This window comes from Paroedura picta, chromosome 18 (assembly GCF_049243985.1).
Source record: "Paroedura picta isolate Pp20150507F chromosome 18, Ppicta_v3.0, whole genome shotgun sequence".
NCBI classification, from domain to species: Eukaryota; Metazoa; Chordata; class Lepidosauria; order Squamata; family Gekkonidae; genus Paroedura; species Paroedura picta.
Window position 1 is genome coordinate 2172045 of NC_135386.1, and position 25561 is coordinate 2197605.

Here is a 25561-nt window from a genome sequence, read left to right on the forward strand (position 1 = left end):
GCGGTCGTACCTGCTTGAGGGCAAATGTCAGGGGAGACAGTCAGACAGAGAACATTTCTTTGTGGAGTTTCTACATGTCGGTCATGATCTCAGGGGCGGCTCCGGAACTTATATTAATGACCGTCTTCTAAGAAAGCGGGACCCAGGGAGACAGTGGATGTATGCAGAGTTTCCCCCAGACGTATCAGAATTCCTCGCGCCGCAGTTTCTCGTCTCCTCCTTGGGGCGCACGCTCCAAATGAAACCGGATCTCTGTTTGCATCGGTAACTTTGAAAGGGTCCCCCCCGCAACCCCATTGTACCCTTCTGGGCAGGAAAGAATTTTAAGCCACTGGAGATTTGGTCGCCATTGTGTGGCTGTGAGGCGTGTGAGCCCTTGTTTCAGAAGGCCCCGTAGGAGGCCACCTGTTCTCCTGGGCGAAGCCAAGGGAGGAGAGGGCCGGTCTTGGAAAACCTCACGGGGGGAGGGGGAAAGAATGGCCTCGCGTCCTTAATGACCGTCCGTGTTGGCTCATCTTTGGGAACAAGGGCCCTCTAATGAGAACCCCCTTTTGTGCCGCCATTGTGGCCGACACTGAAAGGGGGTCAAGGCCTTTTGAAAAGGGAGACGCGAGGGAGGTACTTGGGTTGCAAGAAGCTTTCAGAGACTCAATGAGTACCAGGTTCGGCTCATCGTCTCCAACGGGCGACCGTATTGGCCGGCCCCCTTTCCCGGTTGAATAGGCGGCCGAATCTTAAAAGGCTTTCAAGCCGTTCCAGCGAAAGGAAAGGGAAGCCGTCCCTCTGGTCCGAGACGGCCGGAGGGGGGAAAAAGAGAGAAGTTTCTCTACTTAATGCCACAAGCGTTAATTTGTTAACTTGCGGGTGGGGGGCCACATTTCCTTTTGGTTTTCAAAGCGCGGCTGCATATTTTTGGGGGCGGGCGATCGACGTCCGTGTGCAGCCCATGTGGGTTTCGCCCCAGATGTCGGTCAGCGGAGCGAAACCTTAGCTCTTGTTCAACGCTCTGCATATTACAGGGCGGGAATGAACCCACCCAAGAGCAATCGCCGCACCCTTTTGCTGCGAAAAAATTTTACGGACGAAATATGCCGTCTTGAGAATCGAGGGCAAGCTTGGGAACATCCCTGTGGCGGATGTCTCTGGCAGCCTGGGTCTGTTGGTTGGCTTGCTTTTTTTTTAAAGGTACCTTTTCCCAAGCAGAGAGTGATGTGAGATGCTAAGTGGCAATTCTGTGCCCAAGGGGAGGAAGTTGGCCAGAGACAGATGGTGCATTTGCTTTCTGGAGTCTCTGTTTGTTGTTCAAATGTAGCAGGAAAATAAAGAGCCACGCTAGTTACAGGATATAGAAACAGCGTAAAGACAAGCAGATTCCCCTTTTGGCAAAATGTGTAGGGAACCTTAGGAGGCTTCGAGTAATAACAAAACCCAGGGGCCATCAGGAGACCCACCAGCAGGGCCAGAAGCCCCAAGGCCCCCTGAGCATGAAGAAAAGTGAGCATCACAGCTCCAGATAGAAGAAGATAAGAGAAGCCATGTTAGATCAGGCCAGTGGCCCATCCAGGTCAACCTTCTGTGTCACACAGTGGTGGCCCCAAACCCACGTGCCACCAGGATGTCCACCAGTGGGGCCAGAACTCCAGAAGTCCTGCAACTCTTGCCCTCCTAGCAACAAGAATGCAGACCATCGCTGCCCCATATATATTGGGCGTGTGGTGTCTTCCCAGAACATGACATAGTACCCCAGTTGAGCTCTAAAACTAATGATCTTCTCATGGAGGAGCCTCTCGTGAGCTCCCAAGGGACAAGAGGGCTCCCCAGGACGTGTGGGAAACTCTTTCCGTCCTTCCCTCCTCTATGAATGGAAGTCCCATTGCCATGTCTCCGTCTGCAGAGGAAGTTTTGACATCACTCCACCCCTTTCCCTTCCGCTGTGATCTCTCAAAGACGTTCTCCCGGGCGATGAAGAGAACACGACCCAATTCCCGCTATGTCTGAAAAAAGCTAAGCAGTCCTTAATCAAACATGCCAAAGAATCCCCAGTTCATTGGGGAGTTCAAGGATCTCATCTGGTGCATTTGTACCCCACATGCCCCGTGGAAGCCGGGCCTTCTCTCTTCGACAAATTAATTAGCACTTTGTTTGTGTCACCAGAGTTTGCCAGCTCTAGTCAAAGCGTTCTGTGGCTTGAGCCAGAATAACTCGGCTTTATGAACGAACCCCCCCCAGTTCTTGAGAATCTCAATTCCGGCTTCCAGTCCTTGGTCGCTGTGTCTCCAGAGGAGCTGCTGCAAATTCCCAGCTGCTGCCAATCCTGTCACTTTTTAGAAATGAGCTTTGCCAGCCTCTCGTCCTCCCCGTCATCGAACAGGATACCGGGCTGCTTGGAGGTGGGAATCAAATAGATCTCACTCTGTGTTGCCGACACATGCTGCCAGCGGCTGTGCTAATCGAACATCTTGGTGTTGCCGCTGAAATGCCAAACATCTGCTTTCCATTTTTTTGGGGGGGGGGATCAGCGCTGTGTCTCTTTGAATGCCTGGCTCCAGCACACGGCTTCAAATCCCTCTGAAGTCCCCCCCCCCGCCAAATGCTTCATTCCGCCTGCCCCTTGTTTTCCTCGAGAGGTTTCGCCGAAATTGATTTTGGCACACGGTCGGGGTGCTGTTCTCGAGCCGCGGCTGCAGCGGCAACCTGCAACTGATAAACTTTTTGGAACCGCGTCGCGCGAGGGATGTTTGGGAACGCCGAGGATGTTTTGGCGTAGAGCGGGATCTTGGGTAAAAAAATAAATAAATCCATGAAAATAAACAAACGGCCCCGACATAAAGATAATTCTTTGCCATTTTCTACGTTTTACAATAAAGGCAGTTTTAGGCGGACAGATGTTCACCGCCCTCCAGTTTATCGTTCGGGAACAGCTGTGTACATAAGCAAGATGGATTAAAGTCAAATGACGGCGCTTTGGATCCAAGCATCCTTTTCGGCTAAATGAAGATCCTTGAAGTGGCGTTATACTGAATTTGAGTATAATCAAGGTCGGTATTGTCTACTCAGGCCGGCAGCTGCTCTCCAGGGCATCAGGAGATGCCGAGGACTGAACTTGGGGCCTTTTGCCTGCCAAGCAGAGGCTCTGCCCCTGAGCCAGGGCCCTCCCTACAGAACTGCCTTCTACCAAATCTGACCCTTGGTCCATCAAGGTTAGGATTGTCTGCTCAGACTGGCAGCTGCTCTCCAGGGTCTCAATTGTGGTCACATAGGTCTCCTAACCAGAGAACAGCTTTTTTTCTTATACTTTTCACTTCCTGAAGGTATCTCGAAGTGGCTCGCAAGCAGCTTTTCCTCCCCCTCCCCACAGCAGACAGGTAGGTGGAGCTGAGAGAACTCTCACAGAACTGCTCTGTGGGAACAGCTCTAAGAGAACTCTGACTCGCCCAGCTGGGTGTATGGGGAGGTGTGGGGAATCCAACCTGGCTCTCCATGACCACGCTGGGCTTTGGACTGGCATTCTGACAAATTCTGATGGACAGCCTGCTACCTTCGTTTGCCTGGAGCAGGACAATCCGCCCGTCATGAGATTCCTTCTCCGATGCTCACAATTGAAAACATCAAGGCAACATTTTCCAGCTCTGGCCGTCTGATGGACTGGCCCGTGAGATCTCATCACAAAACATTACCGAAAACAGCCAGGGACGGGGAAAGACGTGGCCCCGTATCTGTTATTCCTGACACGTTTTCAAGATTACACATTTTCAAGGGCTGCAAACTTTAGAACTCAATCGGGGCAAATTTAATCTGCTTTCGGTCATTATCCCGAATTGCAGGTTGGAGGGGAGCCAATTGCAGCTGCTTTGATTTAGTGTTTGAGTTCCTGTCCTTTGGGGAGGGGTGGGGGGAGCCGTCCTCAGAACAGATTCTCTCTGTCCGATAAAACAACTTTTGTCGAAGAGAAGGCAGGTCTGCTTTTCATGCAAATTGCGGAGGAAATCTCTCTCCTCCCCGCTGGGCCTGATCGATACCATCGACAGCCGAATTTGCTTTCTTAAGTGAGAGTCCGAGAAATGGGGGTGGGAGAATGGAACTCCAAGCCACCCCACAACCACTGTCGGCAGATACGGTGGAGGGTTGGAATGAATGGCTCTCAAGAGCCGTCTTATTGTCCTGGTTCAGAGCTGCGGCCTCTAATCTGGCGAGCCGGGCTTGATTCGCCACTCCTCCACATGCAGCCCTCTGGGTGACCTTGGTCTTGTCACGGTCCTGCTAGAGCTGTTCTCACAGAGCAGTTCTCCCAGTGCTCTCTCAGCCCCGGCTTCCTCACAGGGCATCTGTTGTGGGGAGAGGGAAGGGGAGGCAATTGTAAGCCGCTTTGAGACTCCTTTGGGCAGTGAAAAGCGGGGTATAAAAGCCAACTCTTCTTTTTCAAACAAGGCGTGGCTCAGGGTCAACCCAGCAAGCATCCGTGGCCAAGTGAGTAATTCAAATCAATCCTAGTCTAACGCTCTTTCCACTGCACCACGCTGATTCTTTGCTGGCTTCAGGTTGTTCTAATCACCTGGCTCTGCAAGAACAGCTCTGAGAGAACTGGGACTGCCCCCCAGGTCACCCAGCTGGCTGGACGTGAGGACGACTGGGGAATCCAACCCGGCTCTCCAGATTAGAGGCTGCCTCTCCTAACCACAACACCACACCACACTCCATTATCAAGGAAGGATAAACAGAGGCCGGGCGTTTAGAACAACCTGAAGCAGCAGGATGGGAGACCACCAAGGTCGTCCAGGGTGGCTGCCCAGAGGCACACAATGGCAATCCCCCTCTGAAAGCCTCTCGCCGTGAAAACCTTGCAGGGTCGCCGTGAGTTGGCTGTGACTAGCTGGCGTTTCCCCCCGCACCCCCCCCCAACCACCCCCGTCCCCCTCTCCCTTTATAGTTACCCTTCCCCATTGAGCCGCCGAGGAGCGCTTTTCTCCCTCGGGACCGGACATTCCAAATGCTGATCTTCTCAAAACAGCTACCTCGAAAACAAACACGCACGGAAGAAAACCAACCTGCCGTGGGGGGGGGGGGGAGGACAAGTGCTTTCTTCTTCACCCCTAAAATTATTTTGGCCCGAGACCAGTTATATTCAGTTTTCTGGCCCCGTTACAGGTGTCCCGTCCAAGGTGTCATAACTCATCAGTGTAATAAATCAATAAATGTGTCCTCTTGGACCGGGGAATGTTGTGGCAATTCAGCAGAGCACAGAGCTTTACTGTATGCCTGCTCCGTGTTGTGCTTTTTCAGTGGGCCCCAGGAACGTCTTGGGGGGCTGGAAAGATGGCTGCCTTGTTCCGTCTTGTCGCCGTCATAATGCGGGTTCTGTTTCCGCCACTTCTGCGTTCAGAAATCAAACGGTTGTTTTTCAGCTGGGGCCCCTGATTTGCTTGCAACTGGACGCGAGCTGGATTTTGAGTGTTTTGACAGCCTTTCTTTTTTTATTATTATTGTTATTATTATTAATAATTTGTTACCCGCCACTCCCAAGCAGGCTCATGGCAGGTTATAGGTGTCCAGTTAAAGCTCCCGTTAAAAAAATCGTTTATTGCATTTGTCTCAGTGTACAAAAAGTAACCATATGTCGTATAAAGTGTTACTGGAAGTTTAATCATGTTATATTGGAAGGCTACAAGATTTGTGTTAACATGGAAATGTATTATTAATAAAGTTACTAATAAAGTGGTGTGGGGGGGGAAAGCTCCAAGAAAATGGACAAGGAATACCAATACAAAATCAACAACCCAGCAATATGGCGGACCCCCCCCCCCCATCCCCACCTCCAGAGGTAGGGGGCAGGAGAGATAAGATACCCTAAAGTTGTAGCTAGACACCAGGGGGGCCATAGATCTCCCCCATTCTTATCGGATGGACAGCTAGGCATTAATGACCACTTGGGCATGCTCAGAGCTGGATGGTGGCGATTAATGGTAGGATCTATCAAGGAATTACAACTGATCTCTGAGCTACAGAGCTGAAGAATAAGAAAACAAAAAGCACTGATAATAAGAAGAAAGAAACTGGCGATTCGGTTCAAAATGCTTGAATATGTTTTTCTCCTTCTTCTGTGCAGAACATCGGCTGCGATGACTACCTGGGCTCCGACAGGATCGTGGACAAGTGTGGCATCTGCGGAGGAGACAACACCGCCTGCAAGGTCGTGTCCGGCGTCTTCAAGCACACGCTGTCCAACCTGGGCTACCACAAAATCGTCGAGATCCCAGAGGGCGCCACCAAAATCAACGTCACGGAGATGTCCAAGAGCAATAACTACCTGGGTAAGTTGGGCTTCCGTCGAGCCTTCGACGCAGCTGTTTCCCCCGGGGGGACGGATCTTGGCCGCCCGGAGATCAATTTCAATAGCTATCTCTGCCGATCTTTCGCGTGCGACGAACATTCGCCTCTGCGCACGAACATTCGCTCGCGACCAGCTTCGGCGTGGGCAGGCGTAACAACGTCATCGGCTCCTTTTTCGTTTCAGTGTTTTGTTAATGTGCGGAATCTCCCCAGAGATTATTGTTATTCATTTATCATCTGCCGTGTATGTTGTGCAGCCAGGGGAGTCAAGGGCGTTCGGAGGTAGTTTGTCGTTGCTGGCCTCCCCGTCATGATCCCTAGTGTCCCCTGGGGGGAATTACCACCCCTATGCTTGGAGGTCTCCCATCCAAATACCAGTCAGGGACATTTGGGGGTGGTTTGCCATGGCTGGCCTTGTGTCAGGACCTCTCGTGTTCCTCGGAGTTCTCCCCTCCAAATACTAGCCTTGCTTAGCTTTTGCCATCTGACAGGGTTGGGCTGGCCTGGTCAGGTCAGGTCAGTACCCGGAGAAAAAGATGTACAAAGGAGATTAAAAAGAGGAAGCAAATGGCCGGTACCCCCAAGTTTGGCAAGTTTTAGACCTTTTCCTAATTAAACTGGGAATGCGGAGGAATTGGAACTCAGGGCAGAGTGAAATCCTGAATTCACAGTGAAATGCAGCTCCTCCAGCATTGAAAGAGCCCTGTTTTTATCAGCTTGGAGTCTGAGAGATGTAGTGTAAAGTTGCCAGGTTACTCCAGGACATTGGTGGGGGAGTGGGAGGGTAGGACTGCCAGATTTGGGTGAGAAATACTTGGAGGTTTTGGGTGGAGCGTGGGGTAGAATGCAACAGAATCCCCACCTCCAAATCCTCCACTTCCACCAGGGGAACTCATCTCTAAAGTCTGAAGGGGAGCTGTAATTCCAGGGGATCCCCAGGCCCACCCCCCCTGGAGACCAGCACCCCTGCGTGGCCTGAAAACCAACGTCCTGCACGATGGGTCGTGGCTGGGGAAAGTGGGAAAGGCGTGGTTGGTATTTATAGTGTCTGAGAACCTCCTGCATGCCTCTGGATCCCCTGTCCCCTTGGGTTCCTCTCTGCTTGAATCAGGACGCCAGGTGGCTTGTTTAAAAAGGAACCCACGAGCAGCAACCCGTCTTGGGGTTGGCATCGGGAAAGCCTTGAGAACTCTGGGGATTGTGCGAAGCCTGGGAAAACCGGAGGCTCGGTTTTATTTATTTGCTTTTCCCAGCCCAGCCAATGGGTGCACTGCTCTTAAATAACAGGGACGTTATTTCGGCAGTGTTCCATCTCCAAAATACCTCTGTGTGCCGTTACCAAACATCCCCTAGAATAGCCCTTTTATGATTTACTCTCTCTCGGTCGTTGGCTTGGCTTTTTATTATTATTATTGGTTTGTCTGGGGATGTGACTCTCCAACTGCTCCCTGGGAAAGCTGCGGGTTTTGCAAGGCTTGGTAGGAGGGACGGGGGGCGTGGCTTGGTGGTAGAGCCTCTGCTTGGAGTGCAGAAGGTCCCTGGTTCAATCCTCGGCATCTCCAGTTAGAAGGACCAGGCAGGAGAAGATTGGAAAGGCTTTATCTTGAGATCCTGGGGATCCACTGCTATTCGGAGCAGGCAATATCGACTGATTCAACGTGAATTTTGTGTTCATAAGAATATGAGGGAAGCCATATTGTATTGTGCCAATGGTTCACCCAGTTGGACACTCTGGGTCACACAGTGGCCAAAAGCCAGGCAGCCTCAGCAAACGCTGCCAGCAAACGCTGACAGGGGCTCATGGGAATTGTAGTCCATGAACATCTGGAGGACCACAGGTTGACTACCCCTGCTATAGCGGATGGGGTGGGGAGGGAGTTGGATGCCAGTTGTGTAATCTGGCAGGAATTCAGAGTTTGTTCTGGGTGCATTAGTAGGTTATATGTCCCCACCCACCTGCAGTGTGGAGAGGAATAAACATCTAAATTCTGGGCCTACAGCAGCTAGCCTAACTTATTCTGCAAGTGGTTTCTCAGTGTCTCAATCACAAGAGCTCCTTGGATGCCCAAGACAATCCCATGGATTCGTTCCAGTCTACGCTTCATCCGCTGTAAACAGACCATAAAATTAAGATGCAAGAATGCATTTTCTCCCGAATGCTAATTTCCACCTTGTATCGAGTCCAAATGCTGGCTATTTAAAACCGAGCTGCGTTTTCTTTAGCTAGATGTTTAATCTAGGTAGATAGATAGATAGATAGATAGATAGATAGATAGATAGACAGACAGACAGACAGACAGACAGACAGACAGACAGACAGACAGACAGACAGACAGAGATATTAAAGCTCTGATTCTGAACATGTTTTTAAAAAGTACTTTGCATTCATAGGTTACAATCTGGGCTATAAACTAGCTGTGCACAAAGCTGAGTTGGGCAATATCTGTTTGGGCTGCTGTAATTTTGCTATTGCATACAGAAGGTTCAATCCCCGGCATCTCCAGTTAAAGGACCAGGCAGGAGAGGATGGGGAAGACCTCAGCTTGAGATCCTGGAGAGCCACTGCCAGTCTGAGGAAACAAGACTGCCCTTGATGGACCAGGGGTCTGATTCAGTCGAAGGCAGCTTCATGTGCATCTGGAGATCAGTTGTAGTTCTCCAGTCTCCCTGGATCAATGCCTAACTGTCTGGAGTTTCCTTTTGTGGCCTCATCAGAACTCCAGAGTTTGCAGCTTCAGAAAAGAGCCTTCAATCTGGCAGCAAAGCTCTTTTCATTGCTGGCTCCAGATTTGCCAGACGACCTTTCCTTCCCGTCCTTTCTCTCATCAGGTGTATCTTTCTTTGCAAGAACATCTGCTTGGATGGAGTCGTTCAGCCCGCCAAGTTGCATTGGGAAGAAACGGTGATCCAGGCTGAATAGACGCCAAGGACCAGGGAAAGGAGATTTCCTGGCAAGCTGTGGAGTGCTAATTAGTCTAGTCTAGCATCTAGTCCCTGTAGTCCAGCGTCCCATCTCATACAAGGGCCAACCAGTTCCTCTGGTGGGACAACAACAGGGCAGAGTGGCTGAGACCTCCATAAGAACCCAAGAAGAGCCCTGCTGCGTCAGATCATTGAAGGTCCATCTAGTCCAGCCTCCTGTCTCCCACAGGGGCCAGCCAGTTCCCCTGGACAGCCAACAACAGAGAGGCCGAGGCCTTCCTAAGAACATCAGGAGAGCCCTGCTGGGTCAGATCAGTGGCCCATCAAGACCAGCCTCCTGTCTCACACAGTGGCTTGCCCCTTCCTTTGGACATCCAACAACAAGGCATGGAAGACAAGGCTTTCCCCTGATAGTGCCTACTGGCCCTGGGATTCAGGGGTTTGCTTCCTCTGACCCCAGAGGTCCTTTTTAGTTTGCTCTGGCCAGTAGCCGCTGTTAGACTTTTCTTCCATGAATCTGCCTTTCGGGCAGCAAAATACCTGAGATGCCATCTGCAAGGTATAGGTTTTCTGCACAGGTACTAGGTCTTTCAGGGGCTTCCCTCATTCACGGCTGATGCTTTGACTCTTGAAAGGACGTGCCCTGAAAACCCTGCAGGTCTCCAAATCACCCCTGGGCTCAAATATAACTTTTTATTCTGCAGCCAGACATGGCTGCCCACCTGACCCCCGTTCTCAGCAAAGGAATCTATGACGGGCTTTTCAGAAGGCTGCATATTTGTGTTAACCGAGACCATGCGAGGCATTCTGCATTCCTAGAGAGGCTCACTTAAGTGAAAGCTAATACAATGTCCATCTTATTATATTAGAACATTGCGTTGACTGCTCGCTACTAAGTTAGCCGTTTTCACTTTTAACAAGATGCAGAATGTCTGGCGTGTTAAAAACTGCATGTAAAATTTAACAGGAAACTTGTTGATTGGCCAACATGAGTGCTTGTGTTTCTTGGGTTTTTGGGGTGGGGAGGGTTGCTGTTCCAGATGGGGAGGAAACATGATTCTTGAAAAAAGCCATTTTTGAAAGCGTGAGAGTTCAAGTTTTGAAATAGCACCAATTGTTTACCAGCGTAGAGGAGAAAAGAGAAAAGAAAAAGAGTGGCTTTTTTTTAATGCCCTGCTTTTCACTCCTCCGAGTCCGAAAGAGTTTGACAAACACCTTTCCCTTCCTCTCCCCACAACAGGCACTCTGTGAGGTAGGTGGGGCCGAGAGAGCTCTGAGAGAACTCCTCTGCAAGAACAGCTCTGAGCGAACCGTGACTGGCCCAAGGTCACCCAACTGGCTGCATGCATAGGAGACCGGAACCAAACCCAGTTCTCCAGATTAGAGGCTGCTATTCCTTAACCACCGCACCATGCTGTGTTAGCAAGGGCTCTTCTGAGGTTCTCAGGAAGGCCTTGGCCTCTCTGCCCTGTTGTAGTCCATCCAGAGGAACTGGTTGGCCCCTGGGCGAGGCTGGACCTTCACTGGGCTGATCCAGCAGGGCTCTCCTGATGTTATTGGGTTCTATATGTATAAAAAAACGGATTTTAGACAAAAAAAGAATTAAACTCTTCAGTGACTCTTTTTCCCTTTTAATGCAAGAGGCAAGTGAGCACTCAGGGCGTGCTAAAGCAAAGTATCCTCTTTCCCCCTGGCGAGAGGCGCGACCACTTTTAACTGATTAGTTGGAAACCGTGAGCGAGTTTCGGAGATCTTCCACCGCTTCTTGGCAGAGATCGACCTGCTACTCAAAGCCATTCTTCGTCTCCTTCGGCCAAGTCCTTATTTATATTGCAGCTCGGCGAGGTACGAATCCACGGCTCCACCCCCCTCCCCTTTAGACGCAGTAGAGTTGCAGATGTGCGCTGTGATTTTGTTGGCCCTGCATGAGAAAGCGACTCTTGTTGGGTCAGCTGGTTTGGGTTTCGTCGGAGGAACCGGGCTGGGAATTCTTCGGCGCTTGGAATTCTGGGGTGCGGAGCAGCCCAAGCCAGGAGAAATGGGGAAAGGAGAAGGAGTTACTCTCGATGGCTTCCCGAGAAGGCCTACACACAGGGAGCTCCCGTATAGTGAATCAGATTGGTCCATCAAGGCCAGTATTGCCTACTCAGGCTGGCAGCTGCTCTCCAAGGTCTCAGGCGGAGGTCTTTCCCCTCATCTGTAGCCTGCATCTCTGAACCAGAAATGCCAGGGGCCTTCTGCATGCTCTGCCACTGAGCCATGGCCCGTACATGAACACATGGGGTTGCCAGCATCATATTCCAAAAGCAGGTGCCACAAGGCATTTGTGAACACTTTGGGAGGAGGTCTGGACACGAACCACATATTTGTGGCTTGGTTCGTGGCTTGGTTTTGTGGTTGGGTTCGTTGCTGAATCGCAAACCAAACCACGAACCCATACAAAACTAAAAGGTTGGTCCGCAGCCCGTCCCGGTTCGTATCAGTTTGGAGCTGTTCGGAGTTTAAACCCCTGCTCCCTGCTGCTTTTCATAGGGAGCAGAAAGCGGGGGGGACATTGAAACCAAGCAGCTGAGCAGTGGGGAGCTCCCCGCCACCCGGCTGTTTCTTTGCGCTCTTCACCAACTGCTGTGAACTGTATAAAACTTTATGAAAATTCGTGGTGTTTCTTCAACATTGCGAACGTTGCTTTGTGAATATGGCTTAGTGAGCCACAAAGCGGCCAAAATTCACAATAAACATTTGTTTGCTAGTCAGCTCTTGCCTGTACCTACTTGGGAGTGGACTCGCCCTCCTAAACTGTACCTTTGGGATACAACTACAGTTGCCTCCTGCCCAATACTGGCAAGCTGTCCTTAAACCCGCTAGAACCCAGACGGATTCTTAAATAGTATTGAGAGAGTGCTTCATTAGCTGTTCCCAACTCACTCCCTTTCGTACCACACTTGTTTTCCCTGGTTTCTTTCCAAAACCTGAGCCATTCCTGTCCTTTGGACGGGCCTATCATATGCTTCCAATTTAGTGGTTGAAACGAAGCAGGTAGAAGAAAGAGATGGTGGAGCCGGTGGAAAAATCCCACCAGCACTGCAAAAAAAAAAAAACGTTAAGAGCAGCTGTTCCCGTTTATTTTATCATCTGACTTCTCACTTTTGACAGCTTCTTGGTCCCTGCATCGATGGGTCCTGATGCAATTATTCAGATCGAAATAGTAAACGATCCCTCAAGCGGAGTATTTCCGCAACGTTTGAATGTTCACGAACGATACTCAAAAGACGGAAAGAATTTTGGGAGCCCTCGCTGATTTGCATTTTGCTGCTCGCATGGCTTGTCGGGCCGCGTCTCGAAGGAAACTGGAGTTTGCGGGTTCTTTCCTTATTGCAGTATCTCAGCTGCTCAGTCGCAAACTTGCTGTCGGGTTTGACGCAGGGCTGCTGAAGAAAACAGCAGCTCTGGGTTGGCTCCTCTTCCGTTACTCCAAGCAGGACCTGTTTGTCTCCTGACATGCAGCATTTCTCCACTCTTACATATGAAATAGCCTTATGCTGAATTGGACTGTTTGTCCATCAAGGTCAGGAGCAAGAGAGTTTGGCGAGAACAGGGACTTGGCCACCCAGCAGCCAAAGGAATAGAGCCGCCCCCTAGGAGCAGAGTGGGGGGACTGATCCTGAGCCATGCAATAAAAAGGAGCAGTGGTGAGGGGTGGGCTGTGACCCACTGCTAAGAGCATCTCCTTGGCATGCACAAAGTCTCCAGTTAAATGGACCAGGCGATAGGTGATGTGAAAGACCTTTGCGTGTGGTCCTGGAGAGCAGCTGCCAGTCTGCGTAGGCAATACCGATCTTGATGGACCAGTTTTCTGATTCAGCACAAGGCAGCTCCGTGGGTTGGATAAAGCACCCTCTGTTTGCTTTGGACACAAGGCCCAGAACCTTTGTTAGAGGGAACTTAATCCTGCAAAAAGCGAGACTCGTCTCCTTATCTGGGGCTGGTTGTCGAGAAGAATTGGAATATCCCAGTGGGGTTGGCGGGGGGGGGGGGGCTGATCCAAGGAGCTTGACAAAACCCTGTCTGATAGGAACGGCCGCTTTAGAACCGGTGCCTGTTTTCGGGGCCATTTGGAATGAAAGCGGAACACGGCCTATCAGCGGCAACCAAAGTGGGGAACGGACCCGGGAGGCGGGCCAAAGAAAACAAAGCGGGTGCAAAGGGCCTTCTCAACCAGGCCCGGAAATCAGGAGAAGAAAAAAATGACATAGGTGTGACATTCATAGGCACGAGCTTTATATTGGTGCTGATTTTGGTTGACGGAGTTAAGCTCATGGGGGGAACAGAAGGGGGTGAGCGGCTTAGCACCTTTTGGAAGGCATGGTGGGCATCGAGCCAATTAGGTTTTTGTTTCGGGGGAAGAAGGATCCTTGCTCATGAGGGGGGACATGAGAGCCCTCTTTAAGTATTGGAAAGGTTGTCACTTGGAGGAGGGCAGGATGCTGTTTCTGTTGGCTGCCCGGTTGTCCCGTGCCCACGGGCTGTGCGCCTGGCCTCGACCCGGGCCAGGGCCTTTTCAGTCCTGGCCCCAACCTGGTGGAACGAGCTCCCAGAAGAGCTAAGGGCCCTGCGGGATCTACCAGCTTTCCGCAGGGCCTGTAAGATGGAGCTCTTCCGCCAGGCATATGGTTGAGGCCAGGGCAGCTCTCCCACTAATCCATCAGAGGATCCCCTCCAATATTGAGATCTCTAACACCGAGATCATGGTTAGATCTATTGTATTGGTGCCACCCTCTTCTGAACATTATTCTCTCCACCAGGCTGAATTAAGATCAGAATTGTGACCACCGCCGCTATATGTTATGTGATATGTTATATGTAACTTTTAATTGGGGTTTTTATGGGGATTTTATTGTGTTTTAACTATTTATGTTGTAAACCGCCCTGAGACCTATTGGGAGAAGGGCGGTCTAGAAATTAAATAATAATAATAATAATAAAAGAGGACACGCAGCAATGGGTTTAAACGTCAAGTACAACGATATAGGCTAGATATCAGGAAAAAGTTTTTCACAGTCAGAGTAGTTCAGCAGTGGAAGAGGCTGCCTAAGGAGGTGGTGAGCTCCCCCTCACTGGCAGTCTTCAAGCAAAGGTTGGATACACACTTTTCTTGGATGCTTTAGGATGCTTTGGGTTGATCCTACGTTGAGCAGGGGGTTGGACTAGATGGCCTCTATGGCCCCTTCCAACTCTAGGATTCTATGATTCATTTTTTTCTTCACCTACTCCCCTCTCCATTCCTTAAGCCATTCTGAGGCTACTTGTGTCTCCTTCAAGCGGGTTATGACGAGACCCATTTCCTGCAGCTCTCTTCCGTTCTCCCGTAACAGTCTCATCATGCCCGAATTCTTGTGTCTGAGGCGGTGTGTGTGCCCACGAAGGTTTATCCCCTAAATAAAACATGGCTGGCTTTACAGGCACCGCCAGGCTCAAAACTTTCTTCCGGTTCTCGTTGTTCGTTTTAATGCCGTTGTCCGGCATTGATTCCTGACACGGAGAACAGCAGGTTTTCATTATCACCGTCTGAGAATCCCACGCTCGATTCCCGAAAGGGAAAGGCGAATGGAAACGGAGATCTTCAGCAAAGGCAAACGTTTTTACTCCCTCCCACGCTGAAGCCATCGGCTGCCGGCGTATTGATTCACAGTACAGCCCAGCGAGACAGACCATTGGGTTCCCGCTCTCCAAATGGAATGTGATCTGTGAAACTAATATTGATACAAGCAGTGGGGAAAAGGTTTTCCTCCGTCGGTTTTGACTTAAAGACACATGGAGTCAGTAACTGATCCGTCCTGCCGATGAATGAATATTGGGACAAGAAAAATATCATTGAAATGGTAGGAAGCGGTATTCCACTTTTTAATTCTGTTGTGCTGGTAGTCCATAAGAACCCAATAGCCCCACTGGATCAGGCCAGTGGTCCGCAGGATAGAGGAGGAAGGGAGAAGAAGAGCAGATAAAGGGGGTGGGGAATGACCCCAGAGTACCTCCCCTTCTGCCTCTCCTCTCTAAAATTCTGTTTTGATGGGAGTGGAGTTGCTTCTACAGCTTCCAGATTCCTAAAGTGGGGATGGGGGGATGTGTTGTTGGATTAGAAGGAGAAACTGGGTAAAGGGGACTTAAGAGAATTAGTCTTAACCAGGTTAACCTGGATCTGGAAAGGTTGACAATGGATGTTCTGTATCATATATGCGGTCTGTGTAGGGTTTCCAGCACTGCCAAAGCAAATGCCAAGAGGCTGGGGTGGCGGTGTGCCTGGGAGGGGTGGAGTTTATGGAGGACGTGATGTCACTTCCAGTCTAGGAATTGCCCCCAGTCTCTATGGGGAGTCCCACAAAGACTGGGGACAGGGGAAATTCCTAGAGCATCATAACCGTTCCGATTTTCCCCTCCCACTCCTCGATTTCTCAAGACTGAGAGAGGGGGCTGGGGGCAGAGGGAAATTACCCCCATGCCCTGGCTATCGGGAGGCCTAAGGGAGACTAAAAATCTGGAAAATAATACGTGGACATTAAAACGTGCTATAATAAAGAAATGACGTAACTCTTCCTCTCAGTCGTGCGTAACTTCTGAGGGAAACGGAGTAAAATTGGAGAGAGTGGCAATCGTGTGACGGGCTGCCTAATTTGTGCGCTAAATCCCTCCTTGGCTCTGCCCAGGGCTTTTGTGAGCCTCTCCCGTGCTTCTGAGAAATGCCCTAATCCCCGTTTCGATTGTCACTAAGCCGCTCACCTGAGCCATAACAAAGCAACGAGAATGATTTTGCGTCGAGGAAGGATAGAATTATTATTTTTTTAAACAGAAGAAAGCCCACTTCAAGGGGGAAGGAAAAAAAAGGAATATTGTCCTTTCCAGGTGAGGGCTTCCATTAAATAAATCCCCCGGTTTGCTAATTAATAACTTGATTACTGATATAAAATAGCGCTCTGTTTAATTGGATTTGGCAGCTCTTGTGGGGGCAGCGAGTATTTGGCTCCCTTCTGTTCTGCTGGCTCCTTCTCTCTCCCCCCTGCCCCCAAATCCTCGCCTTGCAAGGAATTCAATGTTGGCCATCCGTCCAGGGAGCATGGCTTATTGTGGAGGTGTCATTCAGCTAACAGTCATAGAATCCTAGAATCACAGAATCATAGAGTGGGAAGGGGCCATACAGGCCATCTAGTCATAGAATCCTAGAATCATAGAGTTGGAAGGGGCCATACAGGCCATCTAGTCATAGAATCCTAGAATCCTAGAGTGGGAAGGGGCCATGCAGGCCATCTAGTCCCACCCCCTGCTCAGGGCAGGATCAGCCTCCAGCATCCAGGAGAAGGATCTGTCCAGCCGCTGCTTGAAGACCGCCAGTGAGGGGGAGCTCCCCACCTCCTTAGGCAGCCCCTTCCACTGCTGACTGAAAATATTTCTTCCCTGATATCTAGCTGATGTTGTTCTACATGTAGCTTGAACCCATTCCTGCGAGTCCTCTCCTGTGCTGGCCAACCTTTCAGGAGAGCCATCACCTCCCCTCTCAACCTCCTCTCTCCAGGCTGCAATGTCCCCAAGAGCCTTTCCGTACAGGCCCTTGCCTTGACACCATCGCTCAGCTCTCCGCCTTTTCTTGGAGAGGCTGAGGAGCTTGGCGAGGACGGGGGCATGGTTCCAGGTCCCTGTTCTCAATAGCAGTCCAGCTGGCGCACGAGTAAGCCAGGACACAAGCAATCCCACAGGCAGTAACCGTCAAGCCCCCTACGTGTCCCGTCCCTTCTCGGTTGCTTCAGGCAGGGAGGAAATCCACTTGGCAGGCGAGAGGGCTGCGGGAAGGCCCAGCACAATCCATGTCACGACGTTTGTTGTGACGGATGACGTCACGTTTCGAGGCAGGCCTGCACCACTGACGTCTTTATTGAGGTGCACCGAGCCTCCAGCCGAGGAGATCACTCATCATCCCCCGAAATGATAGGAATTGCCAAGAGTCGTCCTAACGACAAAGACAGACCCGAGTTCCAGCCATCGTCTCTCACCCGCATCTAAGACCACAGCTGGTCATGTCGCAAATCCCCTTTTTGGCTCCGGGAAGCGGGCTGCTTTTTCATTCTGTTCGTTTTTTAAGAAAATCGATTTTCCTGGTGGTTTTTAAGGAATTGCCTCCGATGCAAGCGCTTTCCTAGCAACATTTCTCCTGCTCGCCCTGAAAAAAAAATCTGTGAACTTTTAAAAGAAGGTTGTGGAAAAGGCTATAAGATCTAGAAGTTTTCAGTTTCAAGGAGATATGACCGAGGGAGGACGTGATTACGTGATTTCCATGGCAGCCAGTTTATACTTGGCTCCTCCCCTTCCCATGGTAGCTCCTCCCCTTACTATGGCAGCCATTTGACTGGGGCTGGGGCTTGTGATCTCACTTCCTGACTCACTGTTGATTGGCTGGGGCTTGTACCTCCCTTCCTGACTCAGTGTTGATTGGCTGGGTCTTGTGATATCACTTACTGATTCACTTTTGATTAGCTAATCTCACTTCCTGACACAGTTTTGATTGGCTGGGGCTTGTGGTCTCACTTCCTGACTCAGTGTTGATGGGCTGGGACATGTGGCCTCAGTTCCTGACTCAATGTTGATTGGCTGGGGAGTAACCAAGTACAAAATGCCTGCCATATAAAGAGAGGAGCCAAGTACAAAATGGCTGCCATGGCAAGGGGAGGAGCCAAGTACAAAATGGCTGCCATAATAAGAGGAGGAGCCAAGTACAAAATGGCTGCCATGGCTAGGGGAGGAAACAAGTACAAAATGGCTGCCATATAAGGAGAGGAGCCAAGTACAAAATGGCTGCCACAGTAAGAGGAGGAGCCAAGTACAAAATGGCTGCCATGGGAAGGGGAGGAGCCAAGATTGGCTGTGGTTTGTGATCTCACTCCTGACTCACAGTTCATTGGCTGGGGCTTGTGATCTCACTTCCTGCCTCAGTTGATTGGCTGAACTTACTTCCTGTGATAGTATTGATTGGCTGGGGCTTGTAATCTGACTTCATGACTCATTGTTGATTGGATAATGACACTTCCTGACTCAGTGTTGATTGGTTGTGCTAACCTCCTGACTCAGTGTTGATTGGCTGGGACATATGGTCTCAGTTACTGAGTCAATGTTGATAGGCTGGGGAGGAGCCAAATACAAAATGGCTGTCATATAAGGAGAGGAGAAAAGTACAAAATGGTTGCCAAGGGAAGGGGAGGAGCTACCAAGGGAAGGGGAGGAGCCAAGTACAAAATGGCTGCCATAGTAAGAGGAGGAACCAAGTACAAAATGGCTGCCATGGGAAGGGGAGGAACCAAATACAAAATGGCTGCCATGGGTAGGTGAGGAGCCAAGTTCAAAATGGATGCCATGGGAAGGGGAGAAGCTAAGTACAAAATGGCTGCCATATAAGGAGTGGAGCCAAGTACAAAATGGCTGCCTTAGTAAGAGGAGGAGCCAAGTACAAAATGGCTGCCATGGGGAGGGAAAGAGTCAAGTACAAAATGGCTGCTATATTAGGAAAGGAGCCATAACAAAATGGCTGACATGGGAAGGGGAGGACCCAAGTACAAAATGGCTACCTTAGTTAGAGGAGGAGCCAAGTACAAAATGGCTGCCATATAAGGAGAGGAGGCATAGCAAAATGGCTGCCATGGGAAGAGGAGGAGCCAAGTACAAAATGGCTACCATAGTAAAAGGAGGAGCCAAGTACAAAATGGCTGCCATGGTAAGGGGAGGAGCCAAGTTCAAAATGGCTGCCATAATAAGAGGAGGAGCCAAGTACAAAATGGCTGCCATATAAGGAGAGGTGCCAAATACAAAATGGCTGACATAATAAGAGGAGGAGCCAAGTACAAAATGGCTGCCATATAAGGACAGGTGCCAAGTACAAAATGGCTGTCATATAAGGAGAGGAGCCAAGTATAAAATGGCTGCCATGGTAAGGGAGGGAGCCAAGAGCAAAATGGCTGCCATAGTACTAGGAGGAGCCAAGTACAAAATGGCTGCCTTGGGAAGGGGAGGAGCCAAGTACAAAATGGCTGCCATAGTAAGAGGAGGAGCCAAGTACAAAATGGCTGCCTTAGTAAGAGGAGGAGCCAAGTACAAAATGGCTGCCATGGGAAGGGGAGGAGTCAAGTACAAAATGGCTGCTATATTAGGAGAGGAGCCATAACAAAATGGCTGCCATGGGAAGGGAGGAGCCAAGTACAAAATGGCTGCCATATAAGGAGAGGAGGCATAGCAAAATGGCTGCCATGGGAATAGGAGGAGCCAAGTACAAAATGGCTGCCATGGTAAGGGGAGGAGCCAAGTTCAAAATGGTTGCCATGGTAAGGGGAGGAGCCAAGTACAAAATGGCTGCCATAATAAGAGGAGGAGCCAAGTACAAAATGGCTGCCATATAAGGAGAGGTGCCAAATACAAAATGGCTGACATAATAAGAGGAGGAGCCAAGTACAAAATGGCTGCCATATAAGCACAGGTGCCAAGTACAAAATGGCTGTCATATAAGGAGAGGAGCCAAGTACAAAATGGCTGCCATAGTACTAGGAGGAGCCAAGTACAAAATGGGTGCCATGGGAAGGGGAGGAACCAAATACAAAATGGTTGCCATAGGTAGGGGAGGAGCCAAGTTCAAAATGGCTGCCATGGTAAGGGGAGGAGCCAAGTACAAAATGGCTGCCTTGGGAAAGGGAGGAGCCAAGTACAAAATGGCTGCCATAGTGAGAGGAGGAGCCAAGTACAAAATGGCTGCCATGGGAAGGGGAGGAGTCAAGTACAAAATGGCTGCCATATTAGGAGAGGAGCCAAAACAAAATGGCTGACATGGGAAGGGGAGGAGCCTAGTACAAAATGGCTGCCATGGTAAGGGGAGGAGCCAAGTTCAAAATGGCTGCCATGGTAAGGGGAGAAGCCATGTACAAAATGGCTGCCATAATAAGAGGAGGAGCCAAGTACAAAATGGCTGCCATAGTACTAGGAGGAACCAAATACAAAATGGTTGCCATGGTAAGGGGAGGAGCGAAGAACAAAATGGCTGCCATAGTAAGAGGAGGAGCAAAGTACAAAATGGCTGCCATAGTACTAGGAGGAGCCAGGTACAAAATGGCTGCCATGGGAAGGGGAGGAACCAAATACAAAATGGCTGCCATGGGTAGGGGAGGAGCCAAGTTCAAAATGGCTCCCATGGTAAGGGGAGGAGCCAAGTACAAAATGGCTGCCATGGGAAGGGGAGGAGCCAAGTACAAAATGGCTGCCATGGGAAGGGGAGGAAACAAATACAAAATGGCTTCCATGGTAAGGGGAGGAGCCAAGAACAAAATGGCTGCCTTAGTAAGAGGAGGAGCCAAGTACAAAATGGCTGCCATGGGAAGGGGAGTTACCAAATACAAAATGGCTGCTATATTAGGAAAGGAGCCATAACAAAATGGCTTACATGGGAAGGGGAGGAGCCAAGTACAAAATGGCTACCTTAGTTAGAGGAGGAGCCAAGTACAACATGGCTGCCATATAAGGAGAGGAGGCATAGCAAAATGGCTGCCATGGGAAGAGGAGGAGCCAAGTACAAAATGGCTGCCATATAAGGAGAGGTGCCAAATGCAAAATGGCTGACATAATAAGAGGAGGAGCCAAGTACAAAATGGCTGCCATATAAGGACAGGTGCCAAGTACAGAATGGCTGTCATATAAGGAGAGGAGCCAAGTACAAAATGGCTGCCATGGTAAGGGAAGGAGCCAAGAACAAAATGGCTGCCATAGTAAGAGGAGGAGCCAAGTACAAAATGGCTGCCTTAGTAAGAGGAGGAGCCAAGTACAAAATGGCTGCCATGGGAAGGGGAGGAGTCAAGTACAAAATGGCTGCTATATTAGGAGAGGAGCCATAACAAAATGGCTGACATGGGAAGGGGAGGAGCCAAGTACAAAATGGCTACCTTAGTTAGAGGAGGAGCCAAGTACAAAATGGCTGCCATATAAGGAGAGGAGGCATAGCAAAATGGCTGCCATGGGAAGGGGAGGAGCCAAGTACAAAATGGCTGCCATGGTAAGGGGAGGAGCCAAGTTCAAAATGGCTGCCATGGTAAGGGGAGAAGCCAAGTACAAAATGGCTGCCATAATAAGAGGAGGAGCCAAGTACAAAATGGCTGCCATATAAGTAGATGTGCCAAATACAAAATGGCTGTCATATAAGGAGAGGAGCCAAGTACAAAATGGCTGCCATAGTACTAGGAGGAGCCAAGTACAAAATGGCTGCCATGGGAAGGGGAGGAACCAAATACAAAATGGTTGCTATGGTAAGGGGAGGAGCCAAGAACAAAATGGCTGCCATAGTAAGAGGAGGAGCCAAGTACAAAATGGCTGCCTTGGGAAGGGGAGGAGCCAAGAACAAAATGGCTGCCATAGTATGAGGAGGAGCCAAGTACAAAATGGCTGCCTTAGTAAGAGGAGGAGCCAAGTACAAAATGGCTACCATGGGAAGGGGAGAAGCCAAGTACAAAATGGCTGCCATGGGAAGGGGAGGAGCCAAGTACAAAATGGCTACCTTAGTTAGAGGAGGAGCCAAGTACAAAATGGCTGCCATATAAGGAGAGGAGGCATAGCAAAATGGCTGCCATGGTAAGAGGAGGAGCCAAGTACAAAATGGCTGCCATGGTAAGGGGAGAAGCCAAGTACAAAATGGCTGCCATAATAAGAGGAGGAGCCAAGTACAAAATGGCTGCCATATAAGGAATGGTGCTAAATTCAAAATGGCTGCTATAGTAAGAGGAGGAGCAAAGTACAAAATGGCTGCCATAGTACTAGGAGGAGCCAAGTACAAAATGGCTGCCATGGGAAGGGGAGGAACCAAATACAAAATGGCTGCCATAGGTAGGGGAGGAGCCAAGTTCAAAATGGCTGCCATGGTAAGGGGAGGAGCCAAGTACAAAATGGCTGCCATGGGAAGGGGAGGAGCCAAGTACAAAATGGCTGCCATGGGAAGGGGAGGAAACAAATACAAAATGGCTGCCATAGGTAGGGGAGGAGCCATGTTCAAAATGGCTGCCATGGTAAGGGGAGGAGCTAAGTACAAAATGGCTGCCATTGTAAGATTAGGAGCCAAGTACAAAATGGCTGCCATGGTAAGGGGAGGAGCTAAGTACAAAATGGCTGCCATTGTAAGATTAGGAGCCAAGTACAAAATGGCTGCCATATTAGGAGAAGAGCCATAACAAAATGGGTGAAATGGGAAGGGGAGGAGCCAGGTACAAAATGGCTGCCTTAGTTAGAGGAGGAGCCAAGTAAAAAATGGCTGCCATATAAGAAGAGGAGGCATAGCAAAATGGCTGCCATGGGAAGAGGAGGAGCCAAGTACAAAATGGCTACCATAGTAAAAGGAGGAGCCAAGTACAAAATGGCTGCCATAATAACAAGTGCCATGGTAGCCATTTTGAACTTGGCTCCTCCCCTACCTATGGCAGCCATTTTGTACTTGGCTCCTCCTCTTACTAAGGCAGCCATTTTGTATTTGGCTCCTCCTCTAACTATGGCAGCCATTTTGTACTTGGCTCCTCCCCTTCCCAAGACAGCCTCTTTGTACTTGGCTCCTCCTCTTACTATGGCAGCCATTTTGTACTTGGCTCCTCCTCAGACTATGGCAGCCATTTTGAACTTGGCTCTTCTCCTTATATGGCAGGCATTTTGTACTTGGCTCCTCCCCTACCCATGGCAGCCATTTTGAACTGTTCTCCTCTCCTACCCATGGCAGCCATTTTGTATTTGGTTCCTCCCCTTCCCATGGCAGCCATTTTGTACTTGGCTCCTCTCCTTATATGTCAGCCATTTTGTACTTGGCTCCTCCTCTTACTAAGGCAGCCATTTTGAACTTGGCTCCTCCCCTTCCCAAGGTAGCCATTTTGAACTTGGCTCTTCTCCTTATATGGCAGGCATTTTGTACTTGGCTCCTCCCCTTACCATGGCAGCCATTTTGAACTTTTCTCCTTCCCTACCCATGGCAGCCATTTTTTATTTGGTTCCTCCCCTTCCCATGGTAGCCATTTTGTACTTGGCTCCTCCTAGTTCTATGGCAGCCATTTTGTACTTTGCTCCTCTCCTTATATGGCAGCCATTTTGTACTTGGCTCCTCCTCTTACTATGGCAGCCATTTTGTACTTGGCTCCTCCCCTTCCCAAGGCAGTCATTTTGTACTTGGCTCCTACTCTTACTATGGCAGCCATTTTGTACTTTTCTCCTCTCCTTATATGGCAGCCATTTTGTACTTGGCTCCTCCCCTTCCTATGGCAGCCATTTTGAACTTGGCTCCTCCCCTACCCAAGGCAGCCATTTTGTATTTGTTTCCTCCCCTTCCCATGGCAGCCATTTTGTTATGCCTCCTCTCCTTATATGGCAGCCATTTTGAACTTGGCTCCTCCCCTACCTATGGTAGCCATTTTGTATTTGGTTCCTCCCCTTCCCATGGCAGCCATTTTGTATTTGGCTCCTCCTAGTACTAGGGCAGCCATTTTGTACTTGGCTCCTCCTCTTCCCATGGCAGCCATTTTGCTATGCCTCTTCTCCCTATATGGTAGCCATTTTGTACTTTGCTCCTCCTCTGACTAAGGCAGCCATTTTGTAGTTGGCTCCTCCCCTTCCCATGTCAGCCATTTTGTTATGGCTCCTCTCCTAATATGGCAGCCATTTTGTACTTTGCTCCTCCCCTTCCCATGGCAGCCATTTTGTACTTGGCTGCTCTCCTTATATGTCAGCCATTTTGTACTTGGCTCCTCCTCTTACTAAGGCAGCCATTTTATACCTGGCTCCACCTCTTACTATGGCAGCCATTTTGTACTTGGCTCCTCCTCAGACTATGGCAGCCATTTTGTACTTTGCTCCTCTCCTTATATGTCAGCCATTTTGTACTTGGCTCCTCCTCTTAATAAGGCAGCCATTTTGTAATTTGCTCCTCTCCTTATATGGCAGCCATTTTGTACTTGGCTCCTCCCCTACCCATGGCAGCCATTTTTTATTTGGTTCCTCCCCTTCCCATGGTAGCCATTTTGTACTTGGCTCCTCCTAGTTCTATGGCAGCCATTTTGTACTTTGCTCCTCTCCTTATATGGCAGCCATTTTGTACTTGGCTCCTCCTCTTACTATGGCAGCCATTTTGTACTTGGTTCCTCCCCTTCCCAAGGCAGCCATTTTGTACTTGGCTCCTCCCCTTACCATGACAACCATTTTGAACTTGGCTCCTCCCCTACCTATGACAGCCATTTTGTATTTGGTTCCTCCCCTTCCCATGGCAGCCATTTTGTATTTGGCTCCTCCTAGTACTAGGGTAGCCATTTTGTACTTGGCTCCTCCTCTTCCCATGGCAGCCATTTTGCTATGCCTCTTCTCCATATATGGCAGCCATTTTGTACTTTGCTCCTCCTCTGATTAAGGCAGCCATTTTGTAGTTGGCTCCTCCCCTTCCCATGTCAGCCATTTTATTATGGATCCTCTCCTAATATGGCAGCCATTTTGTACTTTGCTCCTCCCCTTCCCATGGCAGCCATTTTGTACTTGGCTCCTCTCCTTATATGTCAGCCATTTTGTACTTGGCTCCTCCTCTTACTAAGGCAGCCATTTTATACTTGGCTCCTCCTCTTACTATGGCAGCCATTTTGTACTTGGCTCCTCCTCAGACTATGATAGCCATTTTGTACTTTGCTCCTCCCCTTATATGGCAGCCATTTTGTACTTGGCTCCTCCCCTTACCATGGCAGCCATTTTGAACTTGGCTCCTCCCCTTACCATGGCAGCCATTTTGAACTTGGCTCCTCCCCTTCCCATGTCAGCCATTTTGTTATGGCTCTTCTCTTAATATGGCAGCCATTTTGTACTTGGCTCCTCCCCTTCCCATGGCAGCCATTTTGTACTTGGCTCTACTTCTTATTATGGCAGCCATTTTGTACTTGGCTTCTCCTCTTACTATGGTAGCCATTTTGTACTTGGCTCCTCCTCTTCCCATGGCAGCCATTTTGCTATGCCTCCTCTCCTTATATGGCAGCCATTTTGTACTTGGTTCCTCTAAGGCAGCCATTTTGTACTTGGCTCCTCCCCTTCCCATGTCAGCCATTTTGTTATGGCTCCTCTCCTAATATGGCAGCCATTTTGTACTTGGCTCCTTCCCTACCCATGGCAGCCATTTTGTACTTGGCTCCTCTCCTTATATGTCAGCCATTTTGTACTTGGCTCCTCCTCTTACTAAGGCAGCCATTTTGTACTTGGCTCCTCCTCTTACTATGGCAGCCATTTTGTACTTGGCTCCTCC

At 49.7% G+C, this 25561-nt stretch overlaps 1 protein-coding gene across 8 annotated transcripts in view; it reads left to right on the top strand.

Moving 5' to 3' along the window:
• THSD4 (thrombospondin type 1 domain containing 4) overlaps positions 1-25561 on the top strand; it is a 301669-nt gene that overhangs the window by 98014 nt on the left and 178094 nt on the right. For all 8 annotated transcript variants that reach the window (XR_013227504.1, XR_013227501.1, XR_013227502.1 and 5 more), the window contains one exon: positions 6104-6308. Coding sequence is in view for 4 of the 8 variants with exons in the window: in XM_077318332.1 (XP_077174447.1) it covers positions 6104-6308 (205 nt within the window). In the remaining 4 variants the exon portion in view is untranslated. The remainder of the gene's footprint in view (positions 1-6103; positions 6309-25561) is intronic.